The 22,854-nt window shown below is 39.6% G+C and overlaps 1 protein-coding gene across 3 annotated transcripts; it reads right to left on the minus strand.

The window, feature by feature from the left end:
* Positions 1-14: 14 nt before the first annotated feature.
* PDSS1 (decaprenyl diphosphate synthase subunit 1) lies at positions 15-22,759 on the minus strand. Of its 3 annotated transcripts, XM_071734988.1 has the most exons (11): positions 22,523-22,759; positions 20,775-20,839; positions 19,768-19,891; positions 19,314-19,444; positions 12,648-12,789; positions 11,804-11,915; positions 11,606-11,715; positions 4,989-5,069; positions 4,690-4,803; positions 1,225-1,305; positions 15-490 (listed from the first exon to the last, which is right to left on the minus strand). In XM_071734988.1, exons 1-11 carry the CDS (start codon positions 22,757-22,759, stop codon positions 350-352), a joined length of 1,338 nt encoding a protein of 445 aa, XP_071591089.1. In that variant the 3' UTR covers positions 15-349. The 3 variants fall into 3 exon arrangements, with proteins under 3 accessions (XP_071591089.1, XP_071591090.1, XP_071591091.1); XM_071734989.1 differs by lacking the exon at positions 19,768-19,891 and having other exon boundaries at positions 22,523-22,537; XM_071734990.1 differs by lacking the exons at positions 19,314-19,444; positions 19,768-19,891; positions 20,775-20,839; positions 22,523-22,759 and adding an exon at positions 14,273-14,365.
* Between the last annotated feature and the right edge of the window lie 95 nt (positions 22,760-22,854).

Genomic DNA, 22,854 nt, shown 5'->3' on the forward strand with positions numbered 1-22,854 from the left:
AAAAGCAACTTGAGTTCTCTTACACTGATTTATGTTTATTTTCATTGAGGCCTTTGTGCATCAACATGTAAACATCTTCCCCACACACACACACTTAACAGCCGCCACTAAAACAACTGTACAGCACAATTTGATTTGCTCTGAATTGCAGGGCTTCCCACAATAAAACACTAAATTTAAACTTCCCTTTTTTTAAAAAAAAAGTAGAACTCCCTCCTCCCCCCCCCCAAAAAAGAAAAGTTTTTTAAAAAAATAATTTTTGGTAGCCTGTGTTGGAAGCAAATAACTTTTGAAGTAAATTTAGGCACAGTCTGGTAAGTAGCTGCCAGAGTGAGTGGAAGGGTTTCTCTCACTTGTCTCTGGTGAGAACCATTTCCGTCAGCTGGATGAGGGCTTCCCTTTCCGGGGACGGCCGCAGTTTGCTGATCTCTCGGGTAGCTGCGTGGCAGTAGCGCTGGGCGAGGTAGGTTGTTTGCTGCACACCATCACTCTGAGGTAAGAAGATGTTAGACATTAAAGGGAATGGAACCCTCATCAGCCTCTCTCCTACATTTTACCTTTTCCAGTTACAAGGGGAAGTTTTAAGGTCAGTAAGTACCCTAAACAGTTACATTCTGAAGGGGAAAGGAAGGCTGCTAATTCTGGAGTCATTGAATCTTGCGTCTCTTCTCTAAGGCTTTTTAGTGCTTCTCAGCACTAAACTTAAATATACTTAAAAACCCAGCAATGGTAATAACTTACTCTTCAATAGGACCAAAAAGTAATGGTGAAAGTAAATAGAAAAGTACCAAAAAAGCAAACAGCTATGCTGAAAGAAATAGGCATTAATTTTGCACAGACAGTTATTCAGTCTTTTCAGAACCAGAGTCAATTGAGACTGATACGGAGTGTGCTCTGCAGTTTTAAGGCTGACTGGTAATTAGATGTTGCTTATTGGATACAGCTCCTCTTCAGCTGAAGGAACTGAATTCATGCATGAGCTTTTTGCTTTTATTATGCTATTTTTATGCTATTGGGGGAAAAAAAAAAAAAAAAGCTATTCAGTACCTGGCATTTCTTATAAAACACAGTGCCATCTGGCAGCTGAATACTAACTTGGCACTGTATATAGTGTGTTACTTAACAGGTATTTGAAAATGTTGTTTCACTTCAGAGGCAAGGAATTTCAGAGTTACTTCAGTAGGGATGGCACTTCAGGAATGGAACATTTGGTATCAGTCCTACCTGCAACACGTATTTCCGAGCACGTTCGACATCTCCTGGCTTACTGAATCGTCTCATTATCATAGCATTCATTTCTGGAAACTAAACACAAAGGGAGAAGGTTTTGTACTGCTTATGAGTTGTTTTCTGTGTAGCTGCCTGCCCTGCCAAGGTCAAAAAGAAATCAAGGTACAGACTTCTTCCCCTGCCACTGCTGTCACTACAGCAACTGCCTGTGTCAGTACCTGTGATCTGTATGCCTGTAGCACAGACAAACCCATGCATTTAAAACTTGAACTGGCTGGCTCTGGTGGTGGCAAAAGTTTGCACCATCACCTTGAGCAGATGATCCAGTGTAGTAATTTCTGATCTGGCTACTTCCAGGTGTATCCACATTTATATTCCAGGTGTGGAATCTGGTTCATGTCTTCTTGTATCAAACATAATAGTCAGTGTTGGCCCATTGAGAAGACTCACCTCATCCCCCATAGGTAAAACAGAGAACCCCAGAGGCTTCTTATATTACACAGTTCAGCATGTAAAACCTCTCATGAGTGTTAGATGTGCTTATGCCCTCTATTGCTCTGGTATTTTATATACATAGGCTTTGCCTGGAGAAAGCTTGCAACAGATTTTCATAAGTGAAAAAAGACCACTGTAATGTATTTTGTATTAAATTAATTGTGTAGAATTTGTAATTAGTATTGCACTCTCAATTCCCTACAAATCAAGCAGGTAACTAAAGTAGTTTTTCTGAGAAACTCTCTTCATCACTTATCAAACAGGCAAGCACTTTCTTCAGACAGTCCAGAAACAGAAAAGCCTGGTGTTTAACAAAAAAACAATAAATATCACAACTCAAGGTAGCTATTCTGCATAAGAACTGTTTTCAAAGGAAAGAGGCATTTGTTCATCTAGTCTGAAAGGGTTATTGTCAAACAAAGAGTATTTTGTTGCCATACACTTGTGAAAAATAATATGCTTTCCTTGCACAACTTTGGTCCTGAAACTGTGTACCTACAAGCTTGTTAGGGAACAAACACGTATCATTCCTCATTGTTGTGACACTTCCCTGTTACTCATAAGTACTCTTGGAAGATAAATCTAAAAGTTTATTGGTGACTCATACTTGGCCTTCTCTAGATTCTAGTTTTTTTCCCATGTAATGACAGTTTAATTGCAATGTTCATATAATCCATTTTTCTGCTATTCATATTTACAATTATTTAGGATGCATATGCTTTCACGTCTTATATTTAAGCACTAAAGAGTATAAAAATCCCCAAACCTGTAATACAAAGCTCTTATTAGCAGTTCAGCAGATGTAACAGGCAGCTCATTAGTGTCTGACAGGAACGCTTATATTAAAAGCATTATAATAAAACAGCTTGTAATAAAAAACCCTCACTCTTCCACTGTACTAGTTTAAGGGTGTCTTTAGACTTAGCCTATACTAATGCATTTCTTTAAAAAATGTTTGGGTTTTCTTGGTTTTTATTTACAGACTGAACTAACTTTAGGTACTGACTAAATGGGCTGGCTAAACAATAATACTGGCTAAACATTTTTATATAAAGGTCTCTCCTTAATATTCTAATGCACAAAGATACATCTCAGGGGGAGGGAAGAGGACAAGAAGAAAAAGATGTCACTGAACATCTAGACAACATTTAGAATTAAAGCATGTTTGTCCAGAAGACAAAGTGAGGATTACCAGATCTATTCAAGGGTATGCAGAACAGCAGTAATACCAATTTCATGTAAAAAGAGAGCCCATATCTAACAATTTTGGACTATCTTAAAAGTCCTGGCTCAAGAGTTTTTCTCTTCAAATACAAGTAGATGAAACATCTTAACATAGTTAAGTACCTGTTGAAGCTCCAAATTTTTTATCACTTAGACTTTGTCTGTATATCACTTAAGTCTGTAGTGCTGTTCTTACAGTTTCTTGAAAGAAGCAGGACATTTTCAGCCTATTGGTTAACGCAGAAAACTTTGCAAGATGGTCATGTTATCTTTCAATGCAAAAACATGCACTTCCCTTCTATCAAAGATATAAACGAGGAAAAGCGTTTAAAAGTGACCTACAAAACCCAAGATTTTAAAATAGAACTGACAGATTTCCTTTTCTTGTGTTTCTGTATTATGGACGTCTCATTTACCTTATAAAGCTGATTAAATGATAGATCAAGCTGAAAGTCAGAGATAGCCAACCCAAACAAGTAAATAAGAGTTTTAATTTTAAAAATTGGAACATTCAACACCCACCAGACAATCAGCATCACCCATTCTCTGCCAAAATCAAGAGTATTCGCAACATGTCCTTGTTTCTCTCTAAAAGTAGCTTCAGCACACAAATAAATAAGCAAACCATTTCACAATAGCATCTGCTTTCTGTACCCGAGTACTTTTGACAATTCCAGTTGCTGCTGACTAACAGGATCCTGGTGCTTATCAACAACTTCTGAAACAGTGATTCAAGAATGGGTCTCCCCCAGATGAGTACAGGGAGGAATGCATTCTTCTGCTTTCTTAAGTGGCTGACCCTCTTTGCTTTCCTGTCTTTTTCTGATAGGTATGTCTTTGTAATGTGTATGTTCCACCTCCCCCACCTGGGGCTCTTTAAGAATGAGGGGGAAGTAAATGTCATGAAGCTGTTATTTTTTAAATTATTTAAAAATTTTCCCATGTCAAGCTCTGAGCAATTTCAATTACAGATCACAGACCAGAGCTCTACTGCAACTGGCTGTGCCAGTTTTTTATCATGCTGTGAAGTTTGTTAGGAAGGACTGCCTTCTATCCTTCTGTGTCCCAAATGTTTCCTGGAGGTGAACCAGGAGCAAGGTTTCTTCTCCTGTTATGGGTCAGCACCAGTATTAATATTTCTTCTGGTGGCCTGCACTTCAGTTTTCCGTCATGCATTTTTCAAACTACTAAAAATCCTGATCTATTTTAAGCTTATTTTATTTATGATACTCCTTTTTCTCTTATCCAAACTACTGTTACATGGGAAAGCTTCCCATGTTTGTAAATGATAAAGACTCGAGGAATAAGATGGAAATCAAATCCACCAAATAGAGGTGCCCATCTAAAGGCTACAGTAATTAAAATTCTTGGCCCCAAGATAGACACAAAGCCCAGAACTTGGCAAAAAGCCCACCTACATAGTCTGGGGAGAACAAGATGTCTCAGGAAAGAACATAAGCAAGAAGCTACTTTGCAAAGGTTAAGCCTAGTGCTGCTTTTGATACAAATGGTAATAAGAGGGCTTAAGTAGGAAGGTGTTACTCAGTCTGAGAGAAGATGCACGAGCACACCAAATCCAGCTGATCTGGAACATGTTGGTTTTTCACAGGTACCCAGGCCATGCTCATCACTCACACTGTGCACTTGATGTATTTGAGCTGGACCTGTGTGTGTGCAGTGAGGAGCTGTGCACACTTTTTGATGTGAGGAATCTGGGGAACTGGATTCCTGTTGACTCACCTGTCGACAAGCAAACAAGACAGGGCCTGTGGCCAGTCCAAGCTTGAGATCTGCTGCTGCTGGTTTCCCCAGATGGTCAGCACACGATGTAAAATCCAGCACATCATCTATTAGCTGTAAAGAGATAAACACACAGATTACTTAAAAACTTTTTTTTTTTTCTTAAAACAAGAACTAGGTGCAGACTAATTGTTAATTAAGAAAAGATTTACAGAAGGATTAAGACAGTCCACTTTGATTTCTAAGGCAGCAGGAAAAGTTTAAATTTTTCATTCCCTTTAGTTCAACAAAAGCACTACCTGAAAAGCTATGCCAACATTTTTTCCATACTGGTATGCAATTTCATGAACTTTGGGATCGGGGCAGCCTAGAATTGAAACCTGAAAAAAAAAGCACAAAACAAAACAACAACCTAGGTAAATATAAAGCTTTAGTCAGCATCCCCTTTTAGTCTCCAACTGTAGGTGTGACATAGCAAGCAGAGACAGTAGAGATCTAGGAAAGGAAAGAAAGCTGACTCAGTAGCACATTCTTGCTTAGCTCAGTCCATGGATGAACACAAATAGCCAAGCTTATTAGAAAACAAAGCTGAACAGCAGTGCAGCATTAAAAATATATTCCAGTCTGGAAAAATAGTAGCTTTATTAAATATTTATCAGAAATTGTAATGCAAGAGAGAAGAACTGTGGATGCAGTGCACATGCAGGCTAGTAGTCATATGTAGTGCAGTGACTGGGGAATTCAACCTACATCTCTACATCAGCCAGGAGATAATTGGGAGATCAGACAAATGGACATTACACACCTCATAAAAGACCCCCAAAACTGGATGCACCCAGTGCACCCAGTATCAGAGGGACAGCTGAGATAAGGAAGATTATTTTTAAGGGTAATGTTAGATATAACTGAATTGCTCAGGTAGATCAGCTGATTAGCTTGCAGACAAAATTATCAAGGGATAATTAGTGACAAAAAAAAAAAAAAAAAAAAAAAAAAAGGAGAAACACCAGGCTAGACAAAAGTATCACCAAACTGAAATAATCAAATAACCTTTTTAGCTGAGTACAGATAAAGGAATCAACTACTTGAGGGACATAAATTTTGCTAAACTCCACAAAGCTAAAATACTGGACACAAACTAAGATTTGAGAATTAATACCTTGCTTCAAAGTAAAGGCACTTCTGCAATTACGTAGTGATTACACACTCTGCAAAATGAGGTTGATTATATTTAAATACTCAGATTTATCTCAGCCTTCAATAAAGCAATGGGGAACAGGGACAAAAATCCATCCTGGTTGCTACAGACTTTCCAAATCTGCTGTGACTAATGGAAGGAGTGAGGATACATTTTACTTAACCTAAGACTAAAAATGCATGCTAGGAAAACCACACAACATAAAAACACACATATATATGCATATATGTGCGTGTGTGTGTGTATATATATATATATATATATATATATATGTAAATTCTTCTTTAAGACTATGTAAGGTAGGCTCATTAAAAAAAAAAAAGCCCCAAACCAAACCTGAACTAAAAGTTGAGTCCAATAGTAGCTTTGAAGGTAACATGAAGATGGAAATAATAAAAAAACACCATGTCCTAAGAAATGTGATGCAACTCAATATTATACTCTGTCTTGTTCACCAGTGCATTTTTTAACAGAGCATCAGAACACTTCCCAGTCAAACCCTGCACACATGGATAATACTTAAAACCCAGGGGAATTTGGATGCCTGAGGCATTAACAATATCTCACATTTCCCAATTTTAGTTAGAAAAGGAGGACAGTACAGGAAAAAGCAGGAAAATAATGCTACATCATAGAAAATCCTGAGGACTATTAAAATACAGTGGACTGCAAATGAGATATTTAAACAGACATTGCTAAGGTCTATCAAACTAGAATATTTTGCTTTTTTATCCTCCTTTTGATGCTTGTCTCTTCAACAGCAATATTTGCACAGGAGAGCTGACATCTGCTACTGTACCATGCCTAGCAAACTTTTGGTTTCTTCTCTAATGTAAATCAAATAATATCAGCAAGGCTGGGGGACTGCATCTACCCTGTTTCAATGAAATCTTTACCTACAACCACATTTCATGTGAAGAATTAAATACGGAATTCAGTAAAACAGTGACAAAATCCTGGTTAATGGCAAAGGGACAGAGTGAACACAAATGGGTTGATGGAGAAAGGAAGTGCCATGTAAAGAGAGGAGCATTCTCATTTAACTGGAAAGGTCAAAGCAGAGCTATTCAGCTGGGTGGGGCAGTTTTCTGGGGACACAGACATGACCTATATAAAGAACCACTGCAGTATTTGTCCATTTAAAAAAAATGAGCTACAGAATGTAAACCCAACAAAATTAATAAACTCAAAATTAATTCTTGCATCTTTGCAAGAAAACTTCATTGCTCTGTTTAGGAACATTTCTGAAGAAAAAACCCCAAAAACAACAAAAAAACCCCAGGAGCTTGATGGGCCTTTCACACCTCAAGTAAGCAACTCTCTGCCTAGGACCACATAACAAACCTGCAGCATGACTGGGTGGTGCATCCCAGACTTCTCTCAGGAGCCAGTTTCTCAAATTGTGCTTGTGGATTATTGCCACCACCTGGACACTCACTGGGATGCAGGCAGCCAGCCTTGTCCCAGCCAGTCACTCAGAGTAATGAAGTTTGAATGAAGCCATACTGGGATAATAGCATGCATTTACAGACACAACTTAAGATTACAATGTCAATACAATAATTATGTTTAAATTATAAAGCTCACCCTTTGAAACCATCCTATAACTCTCCTGATATAAGTGGTTGATTACAAATTTAATCTTGCAATAATTTAGACCTGTCCTCCACTAAATCCTTGTGAAAAACCCTTTCTAATACCAAGTGGAACAAATTCTTTAGGTTTCTTTGAGTTCAGTAAAAGAGTTCAATCTGCTTGTCATTATTTAAACCACACTTTTAAATTTTTTTTGTTTCTAGTATTTTATGCTACATGAGAGACTATAAACCAATCTTGCTTTACTGAATTTCAAATCCATAAAATATATTCTGTCATCATCCTTAGGTAGATGCTCTGTTATTGATAATGTCAGAATATGGCAGCTGGACTTGAAAGCTCTTGTTCATCTATACCAGTGCCCTGTCAGTCTAAGAGGAAAACCTGCTGCTGGGCAGGGATATGCTTGAATAAACAGCACAAGAGATGTGTTCTCTCACACCCCTATGTTTGTGGACACCATGAAAAGGAAAAGCCTCTAAAATCTTTTCCAGCTCTTCTCTGTGCCCATCTCTTGAAGCAGTCAGGATCCTGCCTTCTCATTCATGGCTCATCCACGGCTGTTTTTCCAGACAGGAGCAGTGTTCCTCTTCCCAGTGGAGTCACAGAGAAGGGAACTCTGAAAGTTACTTCATCTTGTCATCTGCTCGAAGCACAGCTCAGAGCTGTGTCCAGTTGAGTCCTGAGCAACAAGTATAAATATCCCATATTCTGTCTGGGCAACCTGTTCCAGTGACCACCATCATGGACAATTTTTTCCTAATAGCTAACTGAATTTTACCATGGTATAACTTCTCCTTTCATTGCTTAGCTCTCCATCCTTTCTACACCCTGGAGACAGCAGGAGGATTCTTCCTTAGCCTCCTCTGCTCCAGAGGAAAGCCAGCTCACCATAGTGACCCTTCACTGGAATGACTCCACAATGGGAATGCCTGTCTGGTGCCAGGGAGCCCAGCCTTGAAGTCTCACCTGTGCTGCACAGAAGCAAACAACTCACTCCCCTTGATGTGCTGGCTGTGCTGGCAGCCATGCACCTCAGTGTGTGCTCATCCTTCATGGCTCCAAGGCATGCCACTGACTTCTCCAGGCTCTTGACATCTTTTTGGTAACTCCTCTTGGACAGGGACTCTTCCTACCCAGGAGAGGAAAATGTCTACCCAGCAGAAGACTGGGTACATACAGCAGACAACCAGCTTGTTCTGAGCCTGCACTTCCACGCACCTGACATCTCAATATGTTAATATGTAAACCAAGTACTTGCTTAGGAAAAAATTATATTTTTACATAAGTGAGGATTATCTGCCTGAAAACCTGTGATATACTGATGATGAATTTTCTCTAACAAACATCATAAAGAAGAAGTATCCCCAAAAGAGTTACTGTATTTTAAACAATAAATGAGGAAGTTTACTGGCTGGCCACAATTCCTGGTGGTACTGATGCTATTGCCCTACACCTGTCAGTGGACTTCACTGCAGTCTGCAGGACTGGTTGAGCGTATCTGGGGAGAGCATATTTGCTGCTGGGGGTCAAAGGTCTTATTTTTTGACAACAGTTCCACACACTGGTAAGTATTTCTGATGGAGCTCTGTGCACACACCAAACTACAATCTGTTCCAGCAGGAGTTCACAGATAGAACCAGAGCTGCAGTCTATCCCTTTTCTTCTGTCCCCAAGGCAGACCTTCCATACACAGCCTGGCCTTACAAAAGACTGCATGCTTTCTCCTAATGGAGTAATCAAGATTTGTCCAGAGCAACTTCAGCCTTATCTCAAAACAAGCATGACTTAATTCCCCTTCAGAAAGTATGCTGGGCAAAATGTAAACAGCTTTATGAGGGTTAGCAATTGACATTACAGCAGGATAAAAACAGACAGAAAGAGAACCTGCTCAGCTTATTTTGCCATCTCCAGCTTGCATGATGACAAATAGAAATTCCACTTCAGCTTTATTGTTTCTGAATTCTTGAACCAAAGTCACCTCTCATGTTTCTCTGAAAAATGCCTTTCAGTAACTAAGGCTTCAGTGACCCTCTGGGCCATCTGCCAGCATTTCCTCCTGCAATGTATTACTTTAACTGCAACTTGGGTAATATTCCCTCATGCAGAACTATTGTAGAAACAAACTGGAGACTGGGATGGTTCCAACATCTTGAACATACTGTTCTGTCCATAAAAAAGCTATTTTGCTAACTTAAAGGACTTTTGATTCATATGCAGTAATGCTTTGGTGATGCAGAAGGTATCTATTACAGTGACTTGACCAGTGTTGAGAGACTATTACATTGTTTAAACATTTTTAAGGGGAATACTCTTCCATTTCTAAGGTATGACACTGCAGAATTCTAAGATGTCACCTGAACTCCTTTGACATCTTCTTTCCAGTTAATACTTTTATCTTATTTATTTTCCTGAATTGCTTCTCATTACAAGCTAGCCTGGTTGTAGCTAATGTTCTGAAAACCAACAATCTCTCTCCTTAGCTTTATCCCCCAAACCAAGTTATGAATACACTTGATTCCCCAACTAATTATCCTTTCAAACTAGAACAAATGATCCTGTTTATGATCTTTACTACAGAAACTCCCTTCTGATTCCAACCTTTTCATTAGTAGCTAAAACCATCTAAGCAACAATGAAAAAAAAACAAACCCAAAACCAAGCCCTCCTGCAAAAAACACCCAGCCCAAATTTCAAAAAGAACAAATCCCTTTTCAATAAAATTCTAATCCATGCAAGAAAGTTACTGAGGGAGACATGTATGCCATTGCTGCTGCATGCAGTAAGTATATTTTTGTATAAAGACAGACCTCTCTTTCCTGTTTCCTTTATAACACAAATTTTACTGCACATAAAATGGCAGCAATTCAGCAATAGAACAACTCAGAGCAACCACTAAGAAAAACAGCTAAGCACCCACCCCTTCCACCAGCATCACAGCCACAGCCTTGAGACAACTACTTAAATCTACAACTCCTGCAAATTATGAAAAGGAAGAAAATCTCAGTTGCACATTTGCAAGCAGAATCCACAGTGGGATGGTGATTTCTTTTTTCTAACTATGAAAGTTCTTATAGAAAGACTGTCAGAGTGAGTATAAAATGTTGTATGTTCTTGTTGAGGCAGCAGAGTAATGTGATGCTCCTTACTAGTTCTCTTGCCCACTAATATTAATGAAGACTTGAAAAGTGAAATTCTTCTCAGGGTCATTTTGCCATCAACATGGGCAATCCAGAAGATGTAATTTACCTCTAAGCAGAAGGAAAGATGTTTTCCCTCTGCAAAAATCTGTGTCTCTCATTCTAAATCATCCTTTTGATGTAAGCATTTATCAACTGCTGTCTATTGCACAAATGTACCCTTTTTCTGAGAACAAAGGAGGATGACTAACACTAGCACAGATTTTTAGTCTAATTCTATTAGAACTCCCTCATGCTTTAGCATACACCAGCTACAATGCCTTTAATAAAACAAAATTAAAAAACCAGAACTCCCTCTTTGGGTGAAGTTATTGCCCAGTGTTTCCATTTTCTGCACTAAATCTAAACATGTTTTTTGAATAAAAGTATCATATTGAAACAGATCTTTCTGTAATGAACTAACAGAACTGAGTGACAGATAGGGTTGGATATAGCAACTAATCATTAAAAAAAACCAAATAAATCAAGTGCATGCTGCTGTTCTTTTACAATGAAATGTAGAGTATACACAGTTAGAGATTTCCACCCACTGTTATCATTTAAGGTCCCATTCTGCACCAATGAGTGGAGCCAGATGTCAAAGAAGGCTTAGAATAAAATTACAGATTCAAGAATTATCAACTGAGATTAAAAACAGTTGCAAAATTTCATCAAGGCTTCCACTGTGGACCTTATTTTGATTCAAGTGAGGATAACAAATGTTTGAATTAATAGAAATCAAAAGAAAAAGTGAAAACCAATACTGGAGGCTACAGATCTGAACTGTGGTAAAGCACACAGACTCAAAACCTGTTATCTGGTTATCTGTTATCTGTTCAAGGGTTTGCTTTGGAGACTCTCCATGGAAACCAGTAGTAACCAGGAGATTAGCTGTGAACTTATAGTGTGGTATGTTAACTTTAGAAGAGACAGACGTACATACTGCTTTACAACTGTTTGCTATAAGACTTGCAGTCTTCTTAAAGGTCTTCTCGAGGTAGTGAGCAAATCTCTCGTTCTCATTTTCCTTGGAACCCAACTGGAGGAATTCACCTAAAAAGTTGCACAGATGGCAGTTTTTATTTGTGGGTTTACTGCTTAGGCAAGCAAATGTGAAGATAAAAACGGAAAAAGACCTTACCACGCACCAGATCTTCAATCACCTGAGTTAGAACAGAGATTATAGTGGTGTTTCCAATTCGTGCTAAAGCTACAGAAGCAGCTGAGAGGATGAAGTCACCAGCTAGAACAGCCTAAGAATTAAAAACAAATATTTAACAAGTCTTTTCCTGTACAATTTCCTGACAATTTCCATTATTTAGCAGATGTACTCACAACAGATGATTTTCCTACCTACAGCACATGAATCTTGTTGTAACAGAGAGGATAAAGAAAATTACCAAACATAAAATTTTGAACCATTTTTCTATGTAAGCACTATCCTTGTATGCAGTTTACCTGTAAAGTTTTTTAAATGTTACTTGTGTATTTTACCATTCTGTTGTGACTGTTATGCCATGTTAGCTCTGAATTGCCCTAAGTACTGATGTGTCAGCAATGACCTTCTTTCCTTGAATTGTCTGATTAAACCTTCCTTTTAATGCTCTATAAAGGAACACCTCTCAAAAAAATAAAAAAAATTCATGCAAACTGGAAACCTTTTTGCCTTTAGTACCGAATAAGAATAATATATAGTACTCTGGATGAGGTACAAGTTCAAAGTATTCCAACAGCACTGCAGAGAAGGGCATGTAAATGGGAATGTAAAATCAGTAAGAATCACACTACAATCATACATTATGTAATGCTTCCAAGGGCTCAGAAAAGGAACACACATTTTCTTGGCCACAATCTGTACACACCCCATCATATTTTTTCTGGCATATCCCAAGAATGTGCCTAGGGATAGTAATGTGACAAAAGCCCTAGGTGTTTGTGCTCTGCTGAAACTCAAAGGCAAATCTAGCACCCAATAGCAAACTCACCTTCCTCTCTCCCCAGATTCGATTGACTGTCATTTTTCCTCTGCGGGAATTTGCATCATCAATTACATCATCATGAACCAGGCTAGCTGTGTGGATCATCTCAGCAATTATGGCCACAGAGCGTTGGCTTGCTTGCACCTCCCTAAAATAAAGAACAAGAACTGTGAAATAATTACACTAAAATAAATTTCTTCCAAAACCAAACAAAAATGTTTCCCTGAAAACAGCTGTTGCAGTTTTGCCATGGTCTGAATACCATCTTTCAAACCTGGAATTAGGAAGACAAGAGAAAGTGAGATCACATTAGTACAGTCAGTGCAATGGGACGTTTCCATCCTTAACAGACCCATTTCTGCCTTGCTGCATTCACAGTACTGAAAAATTCCCGAGTTATTGACTCTAATCCTTCTCAAGCCAGGCTGCAAATAGAATGGCATCAAGAATCCTTGGTCCAAGGAGATGGAAATCTGGAAGATGGCATAGAAAAAGAATGCCAGGTAGCTTTATAAGTTAGTTTTATATTTTCATGATCTCTGTGTTGCTCTATCTGTAAGATGCAGCATCTCTAACTCTCCAGTGCTGACTAACTCTGCTAACCAGTAAGCTGGAGAGATGAGCAGACAAAGAAACCTGCATTCTGCATCTGAAAGACACAACTCGTTGATCATATCCTTTATGTTAGCCTATTACTTTAACACCTCAGAAGGTCTCTAGAAGTCTGAGGAATTTACTGGAAGCACACTGCAATCACTTTAGGACTGTTAACACTACCTACCAAACACTTACTGAAATTCAGACTTGGGAAGATCTAACAATGAAGGTTCAAATCTCAGTAGGTCACACCTACTTTATTTGTCTTTTAAACTAGCTGAAAAGAAGGTAATAGAAGAACACAGAAGCAATTACCCAGAGAACAAGGTTGGCAAAAAACCATAAAGAAGTCAATCTCACATAAAGGACCATCTATACCCTAGTATCCACCTGCCATTGTCTTGTTCTGTTACCTATCTTTTTCTCCCCGTTTTCATCATGGGTAACATGCAGGATCCCAGAAAAAGAAATCCTCCAAATCTCTTGCCATATGGCTGTAAAAAGCCCACATGGACATGAAAAAAAAAACCCAAGTCCCACAAAAGAAAACCATCCCAAAACAGTAACAAAAATTAAAAAAAAGAAAAAATTACTTCTCATATACAAAAATTACTTCTCACATAAGAAAGCAAATCACATTACTTTCCATCAGAAAAGAACTGAGAAGAACAGAAGAATATAATTTCTGCTCAGTTGAAGAGAATTTAAGGTCTTCTTGCATTGTCTATTAAAATCTAGTGATTAATCACAAAATGAAAGAACATCTTGCAGTCTGCTGACATAACATTGTGTTCTGACACCTACCCCTGCAGAACTCTGCATTGCTGTCAGTGGGAGTTCTACATCCTGACAATAGCAGGATGTGTGGCTCATAGGCTGTGAAAACATGGCTTTTAAACAACAGAAAATAAGAGCTGGAAACCTTCATGGTTGTTTGAAGGAAGTTTTTCTGTGGTCTAGTAATTTAGCCAAATGCTAGTTCAGTGTGAGTAGTTTTCCAAAATAAACTATTGCTACTAAGTCAGAGAACTTACCTTCAAAAACCTGTAAAGGTCTCCAGGCTCTTTCATGCACTGGTCTCCTTTTGGGGATTCCCTTTTTCATTAATTATATCAGCAGACTGGACTTCCTGCTGGGAAGTAGCAGTAAATGGTAACACTCACTGACACACCAAAATCCTTCAGGAGTAGGAACACAGCACAAGGACAGACATTTCAAAAGCAGGTTTTGAAAAGTTCTGCATTTTAGTGCATTTTATCTCTAAAAATGACTAAAAATGGCATAGGAGTGCACATGGTTCGTGTGTCTGGCTCCCCAAATGTTATATCAAACACAGTAATTTAACCTGAAGAGGTGTTTTTTTAACTACTATTTCTGCAAGATCTCAAGCAAGGTTCTTCCCATTGCTGGCAAAAAATGTTGCAATAGTTTCCTACAAACATCTTGTGTAATTCTGAGAGTAATTCTGAAACAGAGCATGCCTATTTAGGGAAAACGCACAAGAAACAGGATCCTCCTCGTTCCCTGCCATTTTTCATTCTATTTCACCTGCAAAACAAAAGCAAAAAGTAGCAGTAACTCATGTCAATATATAACTGGGTCCCCACATGTCTAGTTAGTGGAAAGATGCCATTTTTAAGTCATTCTTAAAGTAAAGGCACCGCAAGATGTATGTACCTACATAAAATTTTTATACAACTGGAAGATTATCTTTTTACACATGAAATACATTATTTTTTAAGTCCTTGGTCATATTCTGTTTTTCAGTAGGATCCCCTGCTTGATTCTGTGTTAGAATTTTATAGACCCACAGTACTCTGAAGTCTTTTCCATTACAGAACTTGCTTCATGTACACTGAACAAGTCCAAGGCTGACCTTATAAGTTAAAAAAACCAAAACAAACAAAAACCAACCACCAAATACACCTGTCCCTCCAAATACCTCTCTTAAAAAAACAAACCAACCAAACAAAAAAACCCCACCTCAAAACAGTATTTACAATCTGCAGCAAAAAGCTTTGAAGCTTTTGAAAGCAAACACAGCCCAGAAATAAAGACTGCCAATATAAAACCAGGAAACATGCAGAATAACTTGCAAAATTTTGGTGTTATGACCACACTCCTCAAAGTACATTTGTGCTGTTAAGTCCCTGTGGCTGAACCTGTGACACAGAAGGGCACTGCAAACTCAGGGAAGCATAGAAAACTGACACAGGAGCGATTTACAGCTGAAAACCAACATACAGTACAGGCACCTGACAACCATGGTTTGGAAGAGTGAAAGAAAAGAGGACTAAGGTTGCTGGCATCTTCTCATATCTTCAGGAAATATTACTCTATTGATTTTAGCCAGGTCATTATATTTTTCACACTATTCTGATGGATTTATTTCCCTTTTTCCCCCCTAAAGCTTTTGTGCTCAGGATTTTCTTTATTAGGATGTCTCAGTACTTCTTTGTCTTTCTCTTGTTCCTTTGTCTCTCACATTTTGGTTGCAGAAATAGAAATAAAAACTCCTATTTGCAAACACCTCTGGAGAACTCACCCTTACCAGAAACAAGCTAAGTGATAATTCTGTGAAATTCTGCACACAGGTACGTGAAGAAATGCCTAAAGATGTGTGAAATTATGGGTTTGTGTGACCTCAGCTTAAACTCCTCACAACAATTCTCACTCTTGCACAAAGCTAAGTTGCTATCATTAAGCAAAAAGCCAAGGGATCCAAGTCCCACAGGATCTAAGGACTCATGGTTGGACTTCTGACGCTTGGATCTTCAAGGAGAAAAAGCAACATTTTGGTCCAGAACAATATGAATGCTTCAAATGTTCATCTTTCCAGAAATAGCTCAGATTCTTTATACAAGTCTAATTCATATTATGACTAAAATACAGAGTCTCTATAAAGACAGTTAATCTGCTGAGGGCATCTTAAATACCTAGCCTTCCTCAAATCTTACATAAATTACTATATCACCTAATCTGTAAGCAGAGCTGCCTGGGTGTTGCCTTCTATTCACTTGAGAAGTTTCAGCTATCCTGGCACAGCTCTTTGAAGACAAAGGGGCATCTGGGGACTTGTAAGATTTGGCCCTATAACCTCACATAGTTGTGTCCTGTTATTCTAACAACCAAACATTACCTTTTCTACTAGTATTGCACAAAAGAAGAAATTTAAAAAAAAAAACAACAGATGAAAGAGTAAGCAAAACTATGCTGTGTCCAGCAAGTTTTATGACATTTGAGAATGGCAGAAAGATGAAGCAGAAACTCAGCATCAGTAACACAAGCCCTAGGGACAGCATAAAAAAATGCTAGGGATAAACAGCAGAGGATATTGGGTTAACCCACAAGTTTCCAGATGCTGTGACCAGTATCTTTGATTACATGTGTCAAAACCCGAGTTTCAATTAAAAAATCAACCAAACAACTTGTCTGGGAAAAAACCTAATCAACATAAATAATGACAAAACGTTTTATGGGAAATGACAATCTGGAAGAGAAAAAATATCTTAAAAAACCCCAAACAAATGAAAAAACACATCAAAAGCATCAGAATGAAAAGCAAGTTTTTTTTTTCCCCCCTGAGGTCTATAGCAGAGTAGGAGAGTTACAAATAGACAATGTTTCCTTCTCTACATACATAGCTTGCCTCATAAACAGCAAAAACTTGGAAGAACAGTTTGTCACCTGGAAGCAAAATGCTGCTTAAAAAGCAACAATAATGGAACTAGTATCAGTGTGGACTGGAAGAATATGTGTATAGAAAGCAGATGTAACACAGCCTGCTTCAGTAAGCTTAAAAGCAAAGGAGGAGGAAATGCCCATAAAATTTAATCAATTCACACTAAGTGAGTATCCACATTATGAAAGTATAGTCTTTTGGCATGGCCCTCAAAAGACACTGGTCATGCATGAACCAAAAAGCAGCCCACTGAAGGCTTGTGTAAACATATGTGAATTTTAACTATGCTGAATTGCAATTTAATTACAAGTGGCATGAAACAAATAAAAGGAAGGTAAATACTCTGGGATTTAATTCTTTTCATTTGCTGAAACATTTCTGTTCTCCGTGTTCAGAATTTCATTCTAAAAACAACATGACAGAGGTAGTGACAGACTGTCCTAATACAAGGAACATTCAGATTAATGAGGATGCTTTTCAACATGAAACACAGTTTGGAGGTGCTGACAAAAAACTGCAACAGACGGACAAAATCTGCCAAGTAACACAGGCATCTATAAATGAGAGCACTTAGCGCTGAGGGTTGGCTACTGTGAAGAAAACATTTGCTTCAGGCATAGGTGGCACCTGACTTCTGAGACCACACTTTCTCACTGGCATAAGGAAGATCTTGAAACTGCTCCTGGTGGTTTCAGGACAGCTTAATGCACGGACAAGAGTATGTCCATGAGCTCACACATATGTCAAAAGACAGCAAATATGCTTTGAGCATATAAACACAAATTCTTTCTACAACTACCTCATCTTTGATTCACCTCCTACACTATATGACATCAGTTCTAGCCTTCTTGGTTTTGCATGGACACTACATAATTTCATTGATCAATTTCTCATGCTACACACTAGAATAAGATAAAACTATTTTCCCCATTATTTTGGCTTAAAAGATGCTTCAAAAACTCATTGCCCCAGTTGTTAAAAGTCTCTGCCTAAATTTCCATCCTGTTAGCAACAATCATCTTTTGTCTTAAGTAGCTCTTTTACCCCTGTTCCTGATATCACTGTAGATCCCAAGTACTTCATTCTTCCTGATTATCTTTGCAGTCCATCCCAGGAGCAAGCTGGAATGTTTTGGTTTGTTTTTTTTTAACATGAAGTTCAGACATGCTGATGGTGAGATACAAGGGTAGCAGCACTCCTGTAGCAATGATATAGCAATGCCATATTATCATTGATGCATGCTAGAATTACGCTAAGGTATTTCACAGGGGAGGTGGGTGTGAATCACACTGCAGTTATGCCCTAACAGGACACTCGTGAGATTCCAAGCTCAAGCATAAATTTTTGTTTTATTGTGCTCCCTTTCATTCCACTATGGATTTCCAGTCATCAAAAAGTGCCCTCATCATGCTCCTGTTTTTCATGTCAAGATTGCTGATGAAAATATTAAGCCAATCAGTGCTATGACAAAGGACATCCTTGAAGAGTTTCACAACCATTAGTTTTCCCTTTGCTACCTTTAAGACAATGACAAGGAGGAGTACTGAACACAGAACAGAAATAGCCTGGATCGAAGCTCATTAATCCTGGACAATGTTTTCCTAAAACAAGAGGAACTGGCACACACAAGACAGGATGCTGCCAACTAGGTTTTCTTTCTCCTAAGGAATCATATTCACTGGTAGGAACATGCAGTGGTGTCTTTGCAATCAGCCAGAGTAGGGAGTGATAGAGAGCATGATGTTCTGCTTTGTTAAAACCACTTCCAAAAGAAATGTAACTTGAAAAAACATGAGAATTATACCAGCTCTAAACTTAGAATCATATATTAAAGTGTTGGAACTTTCTCCTAGTGAGAGTAAAAAAAATAAATCTCTGACTTATTTGAATGTCTTACTGCTTGGAGTATAATCACACCACCTGCTTAGTGGCTTTTCTGCCTAATTAAAAAAAAAACAAACTATGAGAGTCTCTTCTTGCAGCTAAGTTCTTACCCATGACAAGAGTCTAATAGCTACAGAAGGGGTTAAAAATGAAAAATGCTTCTAATTAATTTCACATAGTTTCAATGAGTATTACAGGTCCTAACAAAGCATTTATGTAAGAAGCTAAAATTGACTAAAAGACCTGAAAGTATCAGAATTTCACAACATTATTTATCCATCACCAGTTACAACTACACTATTTTACATATGAAAGCATGTAATAAACACAGTAGTTCCTTTTGGATTGCTAACTACAAAAATACAGCAGCTTAATGATGGAAATCAGATGCAGGATTTACTGGGGAGCATTTTATTTTCATGGAATTACTAGACGTATTTTTTGGAAATGCAAGAATTATAAATTTCAAGTACAACATATGTCCATACATCTAAATATTATTAACTCACCTGGAATTATTATGGTGAATGTTGCAAGCCCTTGCCATTAGCACCACAATCATTGGTCGAAAGGCCTTTCCTTTCCCGTCAAAGTAATAGTCACACATTTCCTTAAGTTCTGCAGCAGACACAAGTAATTCCTATAAAAAGGAGAAGAACATATCAGCATAAAAGTCACAGAGCAGATCTGTTTAGTGGAAGCAGAACAGTATTAATGTACAAAGTTATTGCCTGCATTCATTCTACCCAATACTACGAGTAATCTGAAACATAAATTATGAATTCCAGCAGTGTAAGTCAGGAGAGAAAAAAAAGTTCCTTCTCCTTCTATAAGATATGTATATATGCTCTCTTTGTCTTCAGTCTAAGTTTCAGGCTGCTGTTCAGAAACATATATTCTTTCAATAACTAACCTGCAAAGCATAATTCACAGCATCACAGAATAATCACCAAAATCTCTAACCTTTTTTATATCTTCATAGAGATTCTTCAAGTCTTTTCTACCAAGTTGAAAAGGGTCTTGGTATTTTTCATCAGTAATTGTCTTACTGCAGCTGCACAAGTGGGATGTACTTGTATGGTGAAACCTGGTAACAGTGATTTTCAAGAGAGAATCACTGTTAAAAGCAAACTTTCCCCAATTCTCCAAATAGAAACATTTCAAAACATTTCCTCCCCTTCCTGGTTCTTTTTTCCTCTCACACAAAATTTAACCAAATGGCTACAATATAAACATAAGTCATCAAAGCACACTTTACAGACAGCTAATAAGGTGCAAGGACAGCACAGCTACATATTGATAACTGTAGACTTTCAGGAGCTAGCAAAGTGTAGCATTTGGGAAACAGTAACATGCTGTCACCATTAACAGATTACAGAAGTCTTTGGAGACACATCAAACCACATTGCTCTCGATGGATTCTTTTGCACTATTGATACTATAGCATACATTTAGAGATGAAGCTTTCATCTTCCAGTAATACTGTTCTGCTACTTTCTTCCCTCTCCTGTATACTCCTGGAAAAATATATCTGACTTGGATTTGATAAACCTCCTTTGCATACCCAGCTACATTATAAATTAAATCAATTCTGCGAGGCAGTGTGATGATGCTATGGAAGTTCATCAGTACAAGGCAGAAGCTCCACCTGGGTGCATTAAGGTGCATTTGGCAGAGGCCTGACTTCATGTTCCCTACAGCTCAACTTCATGCCTCTTAATTAGGTTTCCATTTTAAAAGTGAACTATTTGGGTTTTAGTGGGGCATTCTTACTTTTGCCAATTGCTCTCCAGGATGGAGGGCTTACATTCAGACTCAGCACCACAGCAGCAGTCTATACAGAATTATCCAATTATAGACGAGAGCGGAAAACCTTATTTTCAAAGTTTACAGCTCACAGGTGTAACTACCCAGTTCACCCTGTAACTATGTATCTGCCCATTCTACCACCATATGACTCTCCAACTTACCGCCAAAATATATTACATATTTTTGGAAACAGTAAAGTTGAACTTCTTTGGGTAAAGGGACAGATCTGCACAAAGAAAAATCAGGGTTAATTTAATAGAACTTTAAACTGTCAGAAAACATTCGATTATAAAAACCACAAGTATCTGTTCATCAGCAATGCTCTATTTCTCCATTTTAACAACTCAGAAGCAAAGGAAGTCGCATCATCTCCTTCTGTATCACATGACACATAACTGACAATATGTACCTCACCTTCTCACTTGAACTGACTCTCCCCTCAGGAGTGTTGGACTTTCTACCCTCACAGAACCAGCTCAGAAGGCATTATCAGTTCACTCCCCAGAACTGCTTTAATGAAACCTTGGTTTTGCACTCCTTGAAAGTGCAATTTTCAAACATTCCATCTTGCAGATAAATCTGGATTGCACCAGTCAAGGCACAGAGAAAACCACAACAGCTGTTTCTGTAAGCTACTACCTTAAGAGAAGAAGAACATGTCCTTGCTTTCCTCTGAAGCAACTTTAATTCAGCTTGCTTCTTATGGTAATTTACACCTGCACATCTTCCCTGCTAAATGTCAAGACCTTAACCTCCAAATCTAGCCATCTCTTCAACGATCTCTCCCTGCACACGGAGCCCAGGAGTATGGGGGAAGGCACAGTCCAAGGTACACAATTCCAGCAGGCTGAGAAAGGAAATGCACCTTCTGCTCTGCTCCTGGCATCACTGCCAAGAACAGCCCTGCTCTGGAGTGCACACTGCCAGGCTGACCCAGCCCAAAATCATTGCAATCCACACATTCACCAAACTGCCTCTCCTAAAGCCTGCAAAGAAACACTCAAGGAGACCTAGAACTGGAGAAGAGGAAGAATTTCCCTGACTTGCTCCTGATGCCTCAGTGTCTCTTTGTAAGTAGCCTGAAGTCTTTCCTTGTACACAGGGAGAGAAACAAGAGCACTGCAATGGCTCCAGGGCACCCTTCCATTTTACCTGTGTACAGGAAGAAAAAAGGCCAGGCAAGGAGACAAGGAAAGGATAGGAACCCTACCTTACTACAGATTTGCAGCTCACTGCAACTCACTGACTTTAGTGCCCAGCCCTATAGCTGAGACCTTTGTAAGTTCACCTCCTCATACCGTTTTGTTAAAAATTGCTTATTTCTTCTATTCTTCCTCAGTGAGGGCACAGACAGACAGTTTGACAGACACTCCCTTGCAGTGCTGCTCAGCACTCTGAGTCATGTATGATGCTGGACACATCACTGCCACAAGACTTTACTGCATGCCAGAACAGCAGCTTGGCCTTGTGACAAACCTTGTGTAACCGAGTGCAGCGAGAGAACTGCCCCCCATTACAGCTCATAACATTTAAATCGCCCTCTGACCAGAAACACTTTCCCCGCTCCCACCTAGCAAATACTCCGAGCGGTTCTTCCCCACAACACTAACCAAGCCTGCCCTGAGAACCCTCAAGCACTATTTAACCTTGTACCCAGAGCGCTCCTGCCCCCTGCAAGGCCTCCCCCGCCCCGGGCAGGGAGCTGCCCACCCGCCTCCGGCTCCCGCGCACCGGAACCGCCTTCGGGCCTTCGCGTCTCCCGGACGGGAGGGAAGACGTGGGCTGAGAAAGGCCGAAGCAGCGGCAGCCCCGAGGCGACCCAAGCCCTGCGTCCCGCCCGGCCCCCTACCCCCCGCCTCCCCATTCATTCCCGGTGACCTCCAATCGCCCGCCGCCGCCCCGCACTCACCGCCGCGCTGGCGACCGGAGTCGGCGGAGTGCGAGAGCCGGGTCCCGGGGGCCGGAGGCGGGGCAGGGAGCCGAGCGGCGGCGCCCGGCGGGAGGAGGCGCCGCACCGCCACCACCACCGCAAGGCCATGGTGTCCCCCAGCCCTGCGGCGCCGGCACCGCCTTCCGCCACCGCCGCGACCCGGAGGCGGAAGCCCGGTGCCGCTACCACTCTGGAGCAGAGGTGCCGGGAGGACATCCGGGCAGGGTCGGGGGCTTTTTGGTTTCATCATTCCGTATCTTCCATCCTGCCGCTCCCCCGGGGCACCGAGCGTAGCTGCGGGCCGGGCGGGG

This window comes from Heliangelus exortis, chromosome 2 (genome assembly GCF_036169615.1).
Source record: "Heliangelus exortis chromosome 2, bHelExo1.hap1, whole genome shotgun sequence".
NCBI lineage: Eukaryota > Metazoa > Chordata > Aves > Apodiformes > Trochilidae > Heliangelus > Heliangelus exortis.

Coding starts and splice junctions, on each gene's coding strand:
- PDSS1 (XM_071734988.1), bottom strand. CDS start 22,759: ATGTCCTCCCGGCACCTCTGCTCCAGAGTGGTAGCGGCACCGGGCTTC. Junction 20,840..22,522: donor CTCCGGTCGCCAGCGCGGCG/GTGAGTGCGGGG, acceptor TTCTTTGTGCAG/ATCTGTCCCTTTACCCAAAG. Junction 4,804..4,988: donor ATGTTGGCATAGCTTTTCAG/GTAGTGCTTTTG, acceptor ATCTCTTTACAG/CTAATAGATGATGTGCTGGA.